The following is a 12,129-nucleotide window of genomic DNA, read 5'->3' on the forward strand; positions in this document are numbered from 1 at the left end:
CAAATGTGACTCCTTCTCTTCTGAGACCTGTAGTGTGCCAGCAGAGCACTTTTCACCCCCATATGGGGTGTTTTCTGAATCGGGAGAAATTGGGCTTCAAATTATGGGGGGTATTTTCTGCTTTAACCCTTTGTATAAATGTAAATTTTTTGGGAAACCAAGCATTTTAGGTACATTTTTTTATTTTTTTTTAACATATGCAAAAGTCGGGAAACACCTGTAGGGTATTAAGGTTCACTTTACCCCTTGTTACGTTCCCTGAGGGGTCTAGTTTCCAAAATGGTATGCCATGTGTTTTTTTTTTTGCTGTCCTGGCACCATAGGGGCTTCCTAAATGCGGCATGCCCCCAGAGCAAAATTTCCTTCAAAAAAGCCAAATGTGACTCCTTCTCTTCTGAGACCTGTAGTGCGCCAGCAGAGCACTTTTCACCCCCATATGGGGTGTTTTCTGAATCGGGAGAAATTGGGCTTCAAATTTTGGGGGGTATTTTCTGCTATTACCCTTTTTAAAAATGTAAAACTTTAGGGAAACCAAGCATTTTAGGTAAAAAAATATATATTTTTTTTTTACATATGCAAAAGTCGTGAATCACCTGTGGGGTATTAAGGTTCACATTACCCCTTGTTACGTTCCCCGAGGGGTCTAGTTTCCAAAATGGTATGCCATGTGGGGGGTTTTGCTGTTCTGGCACCATAGGGGCTTCCTAAATGTGACATGCCCCCCAAAAACCATTTGACGCTCCTTCCCTTCTGAGCCCTCTACTGCGCCCGCCGACCACTTTACATAGACATATGAGGTATGTGCTTACTCGAGAGAAATTGGGTTTCAAATACAAGTAAAAATTTTCTCCTTTTTACCCCTTGCAAAAATTAAAAAATTGGGTCTACAAGAACATTCGAGTGTAAAAAATGAAGATTGTGAATTTTCTCCTTCACTTTGCTGCTATTCCTGTGAAACCCGTAAAGGGTTAAAACGCTGACTGAATGTCATTTTGAATACTTTGGGGGGTGCAGTTTTTATAATGGGGTCATTTATGGGGTATTTCTAATATGAAGACCCTTCAAATCCACTTCAAACCTGAACTGGTCCCTGAAAAAAAGCGAGTTTCAAAATTTTGTGAAAAATTGGAAAATTGCTGCGGAAATTTGAAGCCCTCTGGTGTCTTCCAAAAGTAAAAACTCATCAATTTTATGATGCAAATATAAAGTAAGCATATTGTATATGTGAATAAAAAAAAAAATATTTGGAATATCCATTTTCCTTACAAGCAGAGAGCTTCAAAGTTAGAAAAATGCAACATTTTCAAATTTTTCATCAAATTTGGGGATTTTTCACCAAGAAAGGATGCAAGTTACCAAAAAATTTTACCACTACGTTAAAGTAGAATATGTCACAAAAAAACAATCTCGGAATCAGAATGATAACTAAAAGCATTCCAGAGTTATAAATGTTTAAAGTGACAGTGGTCAGATTTGCAAAAAATGGCCGAGTCCTTAAGGTGAAAAAGGGCTCAGTCCTTAAGGGGTTAATCCTTTCAATAATTATCAGCTGCTGAATTTGAGTTGTTGTTTTCTGTCTGGCAACAGTGCTCTCTGCTGACATCTCTGCTTGTCTCGGGAACTGCACAGAGTAGAATAGGTTCGCTATGGGGATTTGCTTCTAAACTGGGCGGTTCCCGAGACATGTGTCATCAGAGAGCACTTAGACAGAAAAGAACAACTCAACTTCACAAGCTCATAAGTACTGAAAGGATGAAGATTTTGAAATAGAAGTAATTTGCAAATCTACGAAGAAAGCAGGTAGATGCCAGCGATTATGAAACTTCACCTTTATTGGAACCACGTAAAATCATCGATCATGTCGATGATTTTACAGGGTTCCAATAAAGGTGCAGTTTCATAATCGCTGGCATCTACCTGCTTTCTTCGTATCCTTGGAGGATTACATTGCCGTGCAGTGGCCGGGTGAGCTGACTACTTTTCTACTTTGCTCTAATTTACAAATCTGTTTAACTTTCTGGAGCCAGTTGATATATATAATCATGTAATCATATAAATATATAAAATCAGAACTGCTCACCTTCTTTGGTTGTGTGACAGATCTAACCACCAGAAGCAGCATAGGACGACGGTGCAGCCGCCCGGATTTTCAGCAGTCAGGTGTCTCCTGCCGAACTGGGATACATCACAAGGAGGGTTCCAATGGAAAAAGAAACTGGGGTTCTTTGGTACGATCCGTGAAAGGAAATTTGCATGCAGCAGCAGGATAAAACACTTGTTCCATCTATTTAATATAGCCAGCATGTCCTCACTGAAAGGGCATGCTGGGAGTTGTAGTCTTGCAACAACTAGCGGGTGCCAGCATGCCCGTACAGTGAGGACATGCTGGGAGTTGAAGTTGCAACAGCTAGTGGGCGGGTGGTAGATGCGGGCGGGTGGCCGGCTCCGGGCAGGAAATATGAAATTACAGTGCTGTACTTTCATATTTCTGTGAGTCGTTCGGCTCAACTCCCCAGCCACATCTACCACCTGCCCGCTAGCTGTAGGAAGACTACAACTCTCAGCATGCCCTTACAGTGAGGACATGCTGGAAGTTATAGTCTTGCAAAAGCTATAGGGTGGGAGGCAGTTGGGACTTTTTATGCGACTTTTAAAAATGCTATCAAAAGCAAGTTTTGTAAGTCAGGTCTGACCTGGTTTTTGCTTGCAACTTTTTGGAGAGGTTTGCGACTTTTTTTTTTTTTTTTTTTTTTGCTTACGTGCGACATTCGCACTTCATAAAATCCTGACCACTGCAAAGTGAAAAGAAGGTGTAAAAGAACCATTAGAAATCAAGACTTAAGAATACTCGAAAAATGCTGCCGATATATACGGGATAATATTAAATATATTATTTCAGTAATGCAACTTAAAAAGGCTAAACTAATAGAGAGAGACTCATTACATGCAAAGATAGTTTAAAGGAAATCTGTCACCAGTGCCACCTGCACTAACCTGTCGTTAGCAGCGGGACCCAGCAGAGGTGACTTCACTAAGCTCTGCCCATGCTCCAAGCCGGGCCCAGAGCTAAAGATAGCAGAGAAGATTACCGAAGAACAACTGCACGGACCGGGACAAGGTAAGTACCATTGTAATCAGTGTCACCTGCACTACCTGTCTGTACAGACAGGTTAGTGCAGGTGACACTAGTGCCAGATTTCCTTTAAGATGTGATTTGTCTTAATTGTGAGGATTGTAGCTTACAGTTTATGAAAACCCCAAATCCACAATCTTAGAAAATTAGAATAGTGTGAAAAGGTGCAATATTCCAGGCTCAAAGTGTCCCACTCTTATCAGCCAATTAAGCCATAACAACTGCAAAAGGGGTTCTGAGTAGGGATCGACCGATACCGATAATCCTCGGAGGTTAAGGCCGATAACTTATACCGCTATTCCGATATAAGTTATCGGCTATTTATCAACCATCCCCCCCACCCCCACCGCTGCAGATCATTGATTTAAAGCGGGCGCTTTAAATCAATGAACTGCAGCGGCTTTTGCGGTGCCAGAGAACGCCGCTGCCCCCCGCTTCTCTCCCCCTGCCTGTCCTGGGGTCCTCCTGAGTCCTACCACCACCGCCGCTGCCCCCCCCCACCTATCCTCTGCCCAGAGACCGCCGCCGCCCACTTCTCTCCCCCTGTCGGTCATTAGTCCAACAACCACAGCTGCCCCATTGCCTCTCCCATTCCCGGTTTTATAATTACCTGTTCCCGGGGCCCGCGCTACTTCTGGCTCTGGCGGCGTCCTGAGCTGTCACTGTGCGCAGCGCACAGCGTAACACAGGATGCCGCAGGAGCCAGAAGTAGCGTGGACCCCGGGCCCAGGTTATTATAAAACCGGGGATGGGGGAGGCAATGGGGCAGCGGTGGTCTCTGGCCGGTGTGGTGTAGTGGGAGGTGCGGGCAGTGAGGCATTATCGGCAAGATAATTACTGATAACTTCTAAAATCGTGGATATCGGCCAAACCAATAATTGGTCGATCCAGAGTTCTGTGCCTTTAGATGGTCTCTTAGTCTGGTTCAGTAGCAATCACGGGAAAGACTGCTGACCGGCCAGTTGTGAGTAAAACCATCCTAGACACCCTCCATAAGGAGGGAAAGCCTCAAAAGGTAATTGCAAATGAAGTAGGATGCTTCCAAAGCGCTGTATCAAAGCACATTAACAGAAAGTTATGTGGAAGGTAAAAGTGTGGAAGAAAAAGGTGCATAAGCAGCAGGGATGACCGAAGCCTGGAGAGGATTGTCAGGAAAAGGTGTTAGGGACTTTCACAAGGAGTTGACTGAGGCTGGAGTCAGTGCATCAAGACCCACCACACACAGACGGATCCTGGACATGGGCTTCAAATGTCGTATTCCTCTTGTCAAGCCGCTCCTGAACAAAAACGTAAGAAGGGGGATTAGGGGGGTGAACGAGCCCTTACCTGGGCTAAAGGAAAACAGACCCGGTGTGTTGTTCAGTGGTCCAAAGTCCTCTTTTCTAATGTGAGAAAGTTTTTCGTTTAATTTGGAAACCAAGGGCCCAAAGTACGGAGGTAGAATGGAGAGGTGCATGCTGCAAGATGCTTGAAGTTCATTGTGAAGTTTCCACAGTCTGTGTTGATTTGAGGAGCCATGTCATCTGCTGGTGTTGGTCCACTGTGCTTCATTAAATCCAAGGTCAATGCATCCGTCTGCCAGGAGATTTTGGAGCACTTCATACTTCCTTCCACAAACGAGCTTTATGGGAATGCTGACTTCATTTTCCAGCAGGACTTGGCACCTGCCCACACTGCCAAAACCACCAAAATCTGGTTCAATGACCATGGGATAATTGTGCTTGATTGGCCAACAAACTCGCCTGACCTGAACCCCATAGAGAATCTATGGGGCATTACCAACAGAAAGAGGAGACATGAGACCAAACAATGCAGAAGAGCTGAAGGCCGCTATTGAAGCAGCCTGGTCCTTCATAACACCTCAGCAGTGCCACAGGCTGAGTACATATGCATGCTTATACTTTTCAGAGGTACAATATTGTTCTATGTACAATCCTTGTTTTTTTTGATTGCATGTAATATTCTAATTTTCAGAAATTGTGGATTTGTGGTTTTCATGAGCTGCAAGCCATAATCACCACAATTATGACAAATCACGACATGAACTATCTTGCTTTGCATATAATGAGTCTCTCTCATATATTAGTCTCCCCTTTTAAGTTGCATTACTGAAATAAATGAACTTTTGCACGACATTCTAATTTTTCGAGTATCACCTGTGTATAACTATATATTTATATAATTTTTGTGTGATTTTGTTGTCAACACATTCAACTATGTAAAGAGGAAAGTATTTCATAAGATTAGTTCATTCATTCAGATGTGCTATCTTAATGTTCCCTTTATTTTTTTGAGCAGGGTAGAACTATGTCACAACCAGAAACCTTAGAATATTTTCCATTTGCACTGCAACTTGACAGTCAATTTTGCCATAAACCTGAAATAACATTTATATTGTAGATAAAAAGGTGTGGCTGAAAAACCTGTTGCATAGCTGACATTTAATGTGCATATTATTACAATCTGTCTATAAGAAAATAAAAGTAAACAAAAACATTTAAAAAATTACCTGTACTGTGGTTGCTCATGATCTCTACCCACCGAGATGCAGTCAGTTGCTTTGCTTGCAGACCATTTAATAAGCAATCTTCAGGTTTTGAATCTACAATCCAAGACTGAGGATCCTTCTCAAAGCCAAGACAACAAAATGGCTCCACTTTCAGGAGAATAACATATCCTGTATGATTGTTCCCATCTCGAACATTTTTAATTGTAAGAGTGTAAAACTTATCTACTGAATTGCAGTCTCCAAGATGGACAAAAATCATACTTTTCAAAGCTTCACTAATGTGATTTTCAATCTCTGGCTTGTTGGTTTCCCTTCCACAACCTTTTACGGTTGCATTATCATCTACTCCAATGATTAAAAATCCTCCACAACAGTTCCCAAATGCTGAGAAATATTTTTTAATTACTTCTTTAATTCTTTGTAAAAACTTTCCTGTGCTATAATCCTTGAATTCAACATATTCTGATTCTGTCAATTCCAGTTTTTCCCCTAGACATAGATACTCTCTTGCTATCAAATTTTGTAACACATGTTGAGATTCAATTGGGACTGTAGAAGAGCAACGTTTTTTTCCTTTTGTATCTAATTTTTTTTTTATAAGGCCCATCACCATCACAGCATTTGCAATTTTCTTGGAGCTGTAGGATCGAATGTATAAACCGGTATCTAGAGTACAAAGATTAGGATATTTTTGTGAACCCCAAGGTTTAACAAATATATTTAAATAAGATCCTTCCTGAGAAACATCATAGTATTCACCCATTAATGCTGAATCATATATTAGTTTCTGTAATGCTTCCTCAAGGTCCAGTCCTAACCCATCCTTCCTAAAATTAAAATCTTCATCACAACTTTTAATCCGTACTATTCCTCCTCCAGAATTTAGTAAGGCACACACTGCTTTACTTATATTTTCTCTCTGGTTGATAGTTTTCAAATGGTTCAGCTTTTTTCTGCGATGTTCACCCAGCGTAGCTTTCTCCGTATTCAACAGTATATCGGCGTATTTAAACTCTTGTTGTAAATTACAGTCACTGAGAAGAGCAAAAACAGAACAAAGTCAAGATACCAATTTCACCAAATCATATAAAATTGTGTTTAAAAAAACAAAAAAATAAATTACCATTTCAACCGAGCACAATTTATTCTGTGACAAAATGCCTTTGGTCATGTGTTTTTATTAAATGTGCAAAAAATTACCTGCACATATGAGTATACCCTAAATGTTTCATACACAACATTTTATTTACACTGCCATTTTTAAAAGCCTCAGGGTTCTTCCACTTTCGTTTTTTCCTCCTTACCTTTAAAAAAAAATCATAATTCTTTCAATTTTGAACCGTAAAAATCCATATGATGGCTTATTTTTTGTGCCACCAATTCTACTTTGTAATGACGTCAGTCATTTTACCCAAAAATCTACAGTGAAAAGGAAAAAAAAAATAATTGTAAGACAAAATTGAAAAAATGTTGTAACTTTTGGGGGCTACTGTTTCTATGCAGTACATTTTTCAGTAAAATGACACCTTATCTTTATTCTGTAGGTCCATATGAATAAAATCACAATAGGAAGGAAAACAATAAAATAGTGAGTCTCCATAATTTCTACAAAATCAATCAAAATTCCTGCATCAAGCAGTTGTCTGGTATTTGGTAGAATTCAGAATCGAGGTCTCAAAGGGTCAGCCATCTTATACACTCGAAGAACCGCTCTTTTGTGTGTAGTAAGCTAAATTGTATCATTACTTAGTTTAGATAGTAAGGTCCCTTTGGACCTAATAGATCCTTTGTGAATATGCGTAACACTGTTTGGATGAACGATTATGCTCCCCCAGTCAAGGTTATTATGCATGTTCATATGTAAACTCTGACACATCTGATGCCATAATATGTTATATGTTACATTTCTTATGTTATAAAATTCAATAAAAACATTGTGAAACATACGAATATAATGATACTCTACTTATATAGGTTGGATTTTGTCGTACTTCTGGAAAAAATCATGAACTACATGCACGAAAATGTATACGTTTAAAATTGTCATCTTCTGACCCCTATAACTTTTTGTTTTTCCACTTACAGAGCGGTACCATCTTTGTATTGACTGGAATGTTTGATCGCTTTTTATTCATTTTTTCATGATATAAAGTGACCAAAAATACACTATTTTGGACTTTTGAATTTTTTTGCACATACGCCATTGACAGTGCGGTTTAATTAACAATATATTTTTATAATTGGGACATTTTCGCACGTGGCGATACCACATGTTAATTTTTATTTACATTGTTTTGTTTTTTTTTAAATGGGAAAAAGGGGGGGGGGGGGTGATTCAAACTTTTATTAGGGAAGGGGATAAATTATCTTTATTAACTTTTTTAATGCAATGTTATAGCCCCCATAGGGGGCTATAACACTGCACACACTGATCTCTGATCTTTAACATTGATCATTGTTATCCCATAGGAGAACATTGATCAATGATTCTGTCGCTTGACTGCTCATGCCTGGATCTCAGGCACAGAGCAGTGATTCGGCGATCGGACACACAGGAGGAAGATAGGGCCCCCCCCCCCCCCTTGTGTGTTCGGTTTGCTGCGGCGGTCCCGAACGGCCCACTGAGCTAGCTGAGACGCCACGTCTAAAGGGTTAATAGCGCCCGGCACCGCGATCAGTGCCATGCGCTATTAGCCACGGGTCCCGGCCATTATTAGAGGCCTGGCCCGACCCACTATGACACGGGGCCACGCCAAGGTCCCGAGTTATAGAAAGGGTACGCCCTGTGCCCTTAAGAGGTTAAAAATGCTGTGGCCAGAATTTATTTTAAAGTTTACATCTAACTTCTAAAAGGTGATTCTGTGATTGATGGCCGCTAAAAAGCAGTTACACTCCGCTGGCTTCCGGCTATCCGCTACTAGAGACTGCCTCAGGCAGACTCTACAAGAAGAGTGCTTATGTAACTGAGCAATAACTCAATTGCGGCTTTTTGGTAACATTTTTGGAAATTCCCATCTAAACCAAAATGATAGAAAGAAGAACTACAGGTTATTTCTGGATCAGATTGATTTTTTTTTAGGTCGTTCGTCATGCTGTATAAATGACATGTTACATTTACTCTGCAGGTTGATACGATTGTGGCGAGACCAAATGTATATACTTTTTTTTTTTTTATATTTCAGTACATTTATACTAGGGCTGCACGATATGGGGAAAATGTGCGATTGCAATTTTGGGCCTAAAAATTGCAATTTCGATATGCAATGCAATATAATAAAAAAAAAAATGGTGAAATCCCCCCCATTTCATGTCCAATTGCCCCCATTTCCAACCTACCTACTCATTTTATGCCCACCGCCCATTTCACATCTCCCCCTTGTCACATTCCCCCCCCTTGTCACATTCTTCCCTGTCACATTCTCCTCCCCCTTGTCACATTCTTGTACTGCAGCAATACACTAGGTTTCCTGGGCGGTTTCCAAATCTTCCGCGGGAAAGCTAGTGTGTTTGCTGCCGAAAAAGACCTTTCCCCGTCAGCCAATAACTGGCTTGACACGTTAAACCACTGCGGCCAGTGATTGGCTGAAAAGCGAAAGGTCCTACTGCCTGTACTAAGAAGAGAGGACACCCCGGACCGTACGGAGGGGAACGGCATCTGCAGGGACCGGCATCTGCAGGGACCGGGAGTAGGTGAGCAGAAGTTTTTTCGTTTTTTTTTCTCCCTGTGCCCTTTTACTTAGCTCAGTGTTTTTCTGTCAGGGTGCCTCCAGCTGTTGTGAAACTACTACTCCCAGCATGCATGGACAGCCGTTGCCGGTCTGGGCATGCTGAGAACTGTAGTTTTGCAACAACTGGAGGCACCCTGGTTGGGAAACACTGACTTTTAGTACTGTATTTATTTATCGGTGTATAACACGCACTGGCGTATAACACGCACTGGCGTATAACACACACACATCCATTTTAACAGGGAAATTTAAGTAAAAAAAAAATAAAAAATGTAATATAAATTACTAAATGCCACATCGTCCCCCCAACTTCTTCTGCACCTCAGTTTGGTCCCGTCCCCTCAAGTGTCACATCATTCCTCCCCTTTTATCAGTCCCAGTGCCACATTTACCCCTCTCATTGCCTCCCCCCCCCATGTCTTATAATGCCCCCTCATCATTTCCCCCTGTGTCATCATCCCCCCCCCATCATGTTCCTTCTATGCCATTCTTCCCATGCCTAATCATTCCCACACCATGCTTCATCATACCCCCTTTTCCCCTGCTTTTTATATATATTTTTTATTTTCCCTCCCTCATCACTTCCCCCCCCCCTGCTTTTTATATATATTTTTTTATTTTCCCTACCTCCCCCCTCCCTCATCACTCCCCCCGCTTTTTATATATATATTTTTATTTCCCCTACCTCTCCCCTCCCTCATCATTCCCCCCGCTTTTTATATATATATATATATATATATATATATATATTTATTTTTTATTATTTTCCCTACCTCCCCCCTCCATCACTTCCCCCCTTTCTATTTTTATATTTTTTATTTTCCCTACCTCCCCCCTCCCTCATCACTCCCCCCCCACTTTTTTATATATATATATATATATATATATATATATATATATATATTTATTTTTTTTTCCCTACCTTCCCCCTGCTTTATATATATATATATTTTTTCTTCCCTACCTCTCCCCTCCCTCTTCACCCCTACTTTTTCGATTTTTTCCCTACCTCCCCCCTCCCTCATCACTTCCCCCCTGCTATTATATATATATTTTTTTTTTCCCCCAACCTCGCCCCTTCCTTCCCCTCCTGCTTTTTATATATATATTTTAAATTTTCCCTACCTCCCCCCTCCCTCATTATTCCCCCTCCTCCCTTGCTTTTTATAGTTTTTTTTTTTACTTTCCTTACTTGGCTGCACTTCAGCAGGCCAGGCCAGACGGCGGGTCTTGCGGGCTGTGTGGTCAGTGAAACTGATGAATGACGTCTTCTCCTGGCTCCTCTGCGCGGCATCAGTGACGTCACTTTTCATTTCCTGCAGTCTGCGAACTCTGAACTCTGACTCGCGGCGGCTGCAGGAAATGAAAAGTGACGTCACTGATGCCGCGTAGAGGAGCCGGGAGAGGACGTCATTCATCTGCTTCATGACTACACAGCCAGCAAGACCTGCCGTCTGACCTGGCCTGCCAAAGCGCAGCCAGGTAAGGAAAATAAAATAAAAAAACTATAAAAAGCAGGGGAAAAGGGGGAATGATGAGGGAGGGGGGAGGTAAGGAAAATTAAAAGCACAGCGAGGAGGAGCCACCGCTGGTCACTGATTTAAAGTGTTCGAGGCCGGGCTGCAAATACTTCACAAGCAGCCGCTACTGTGGCCGCTTTAAATCAGTGACCAGAAGATTTATCGGCATATAACACGCAGGCAGGGGTGCGTGTCATACGTCGATAAATACGGGTCAAACACCTTTTGACCACGGGAGCCGGCCTGAGCAGATAATCGCAAGTTTTCGGGGGGCCGTATCGCTATATCGCAAAAAGCAAAAACCGCGATTCGATTGCTTTTGCGATATATCGTGCAGACCTCATTTATACCATGAAAACTATTTTTGTAAAATAAAAAAATAAAAATCATGTTTATAAGTCGCCGTATTCTGAGAGCCATGACTTTTCTATTTTTTCACCCACACAATAGTGTGAGGATTCTTTTTTGACATGTATGTTGACATTTTTGGTGGGACTATTTTTGGGTGTGTTTTGGGGTGTTTAATATATATATATATATATATATATATATATATATATATATATATAGTTCCAAGCATAAGAGCCAGCAAAGACCCCCTCTGTATGTGCACGTGATCAGCCAACCAGCAAGTCAGCAATCCATAAGCATGCAATCTCCACCACAGCACAAAAAGTCAGAGGTCCAGGATAAAGTGGAAAGGCTTCCAAGTTTATTCACACCATAAATGTGATAGCGGTGCAACGTTTCGCCAAACTGCCTTTGTCAAGCATACATATCATACAAAATACAAAACTTAAATACATCAAGGTGCTTTCTGATAGGATCACAATCATCTGTGATACATTGTGCCTAATGATTCCATCCAACCCTCAAAGGGTGATTGGTTCCCATATGTGACATCATCACAACAAACAATGACTACTACAATAAAGTGCATATTCTCACTAGAGTGACCATATAATAGTTACTAAATGAATAGGAGGGAGTGTACATGACATCAAAATCATAACAGGCTCTATTGATTGTCACTAACTGTTACATAAGTACTTACGATCGTTCCGTCCCACCATGCGTCTATGTGTTTGTAAACAAATGTACTGCGGCTGCGCGAGATCGTGCCTGCCACAGTTCTTGTATTGCGAGTTCCACTGCCACTGCACGCATGCGTGGACCTACAATACAAGGACGCTATGGTAACCACAGACGCTTTCTATTGCGCAAAAACTACAGAGCGGT

General features: G+C 41.4%; 1 protein-coding gene across 1 annotated transcript in view; it reads right to left on the bottom strand.

Annotated features, from left to right (window-relative positions):
* The window catches only part of SLFN11 (schlafen family member 11), a 139,134-nt gene that overhangs the window by 61,881 nt on the left and 65,124 nt on the right, over positions 1-12,129 (bottom strand). The window contains exon 4 of the mRNA XM_056556731.1: positions 5,643-6,676. Coding sequence (XP_056412706.1) covers positions 5,643-6,676 — 1,034 coding nt within the window. The remainder of the gene's footprint in view (positions 1-5,642; positions 6,677-12,129) is intronic.

The sequence above is a fragment of the Hyla sarda genome, chromosome 2, assembly GCF_029499605.1.
Source record: "Hyla sarda isolate aHylSar1 chromosome 2, aHylSar1.hap1, whole genome shotgun sequence".
Taxonomy (NCBI): Eukaryota; Metazoa; Chordata; class Amphibia; order Anura; family Hylidae; genus Hyla; species Hyla sarda.